The 1366-nt window shown below is 36.1% G+C and overlaps 1 protein-coding gene across 1 annotated transcript in view; it reads right to left on the bottom strand.

Moving 5' to 3' along the window:
* Window positions 1-1366, bottom strand: part of LOC128249837 (uncharacterized) — a 13652-nt gene that overhangs the window by 2641 nt on the left and 9645 nt on the right. Inside the window, exon 6 of the mRNA XM_052974383.1 lies at window positions 115-156. Within this exon, the coding sequence (XP_052830343.1) occupies window positions 115-156 (42 nt within the window). The remainder of the gene's footprint in view (window positions 1-114; window positions 157-1366) is intronic.

The raw sequence follows: 1366 nt of genomic DNA, 5'->3' as shown, positions 1-1366 counted from the left end.
TATATACACTCAGTATATGATTTAACTTGTTAATCAAAGTTCAGCAAATCCATTCATATGAATGTGAGTGGAGATTAGATGTTAACATTACATGCTTTAAGGTAAAATACGTACCGCGTTTGGATCCCCGGAATCTACTGATCTTTTGCATTTCTCCTGCAAATATATTCCAAATATAATGTAAAAGTATTTGCTCAGATAGTTCTGTTTGAACTTCGTATGAATATGTGAATAGATAGATAAATTATGGGAGAGACATACCGTATGAATATGTGAATAGATAGATAAATTATGGGAGAGACATACCGTATGAATATGTGAATAGATAGATAAATTATGGGAGAGACATACAAATAGACAGCGAGAGGAATAATATGATGTCGAAATATCGATTCTGAAGAGTATAACGTTTTAATATTTTTCATGAGAAAAGCAGAGAAGCGTAAAATGAAAGCGTGTGTGGTGATAGTTTCTGCAGCGGGAAACAAAATAATTTACAAATGTAAATGTAAAAATATATGAAAAAGAAAATTAGAAATTTTAGGGTGGATAATCATATAGGAAAATAGCAATGATAGAAAATCGTTAAGAGCATAGACGTGGCTATCGGAAACAAGAAAATTACAGGTACGTTTAAATGAGAGAAGCGTGTGAGAAGGAAGAAACGACAAATGAAGTCTCAGAAATGGTGGAGTATAGCCAAAAGACGAACACTATGGAGGACTGGTAAAGCAATAAGGTCCCCGGGTGCTTTATGTAAGGGCAAAGTTGCGATCGTACAGGCGCCGGAGAGGAAAGCTTAGGTTTGTGTACATGAACAAGCGAATTGTTTATCTTTACTTTTTTAGAAGATTTTCCCCCGTGTATGCTGTGCAGATGGGGACTCCTTTTCTGCACTTCATTCTGAAAGGGAATCCACAATATATATATATATATATATATATATATGTGTGTGTGTGTGTGTGTGTGTGTGTGTGTGTGTGTGTGTGTGTGTGTGTATGTGTGTATATGTATATATATGATCATATGTAATCTTTATTCTATTATTCCTTTGCTTGTCTCAGCCATTTCATTGCGGACATGCTGCTGCACCGACTTCTTTAAGCCTAGTACCTATTATATCGGGCTCCATTGCCGAACCGTTAAGTTATGAGGACGTAAACACACCAACATCAGTTGTCATCTGGTTATGCGAAAGAGAAACAGACACAAAGGTACACACACACAACTAGAGATAACTCCATACACACACACACACACACAGATATATATATATATGTATATATATATATGTGTGTGTCTGTGTGTGTGTGTGTATGTGTGTGTGTGTGTGTGTGTGTGTGTGTGTGTGTGTGTGTGTGTGTGT

Source organism: Octopus bimaculoides, chromosome 18, assembly GCF_001194135.2.
Source record: "Octopus bimaculoides isolate UCB-OBI-ISO-001 chromosome 18, ASM119413v2, whole genome shotgun sequence".
Lineage (NCBI taxonomy): Eukaryota > Metazoa > Mollusca > Cephalopoda > Octopoda > Octopodidae > Octopus > Octopus bimaculoides.
This window is presented reverse-complemented; position numbering and strand designations above follow the sequence as displayed.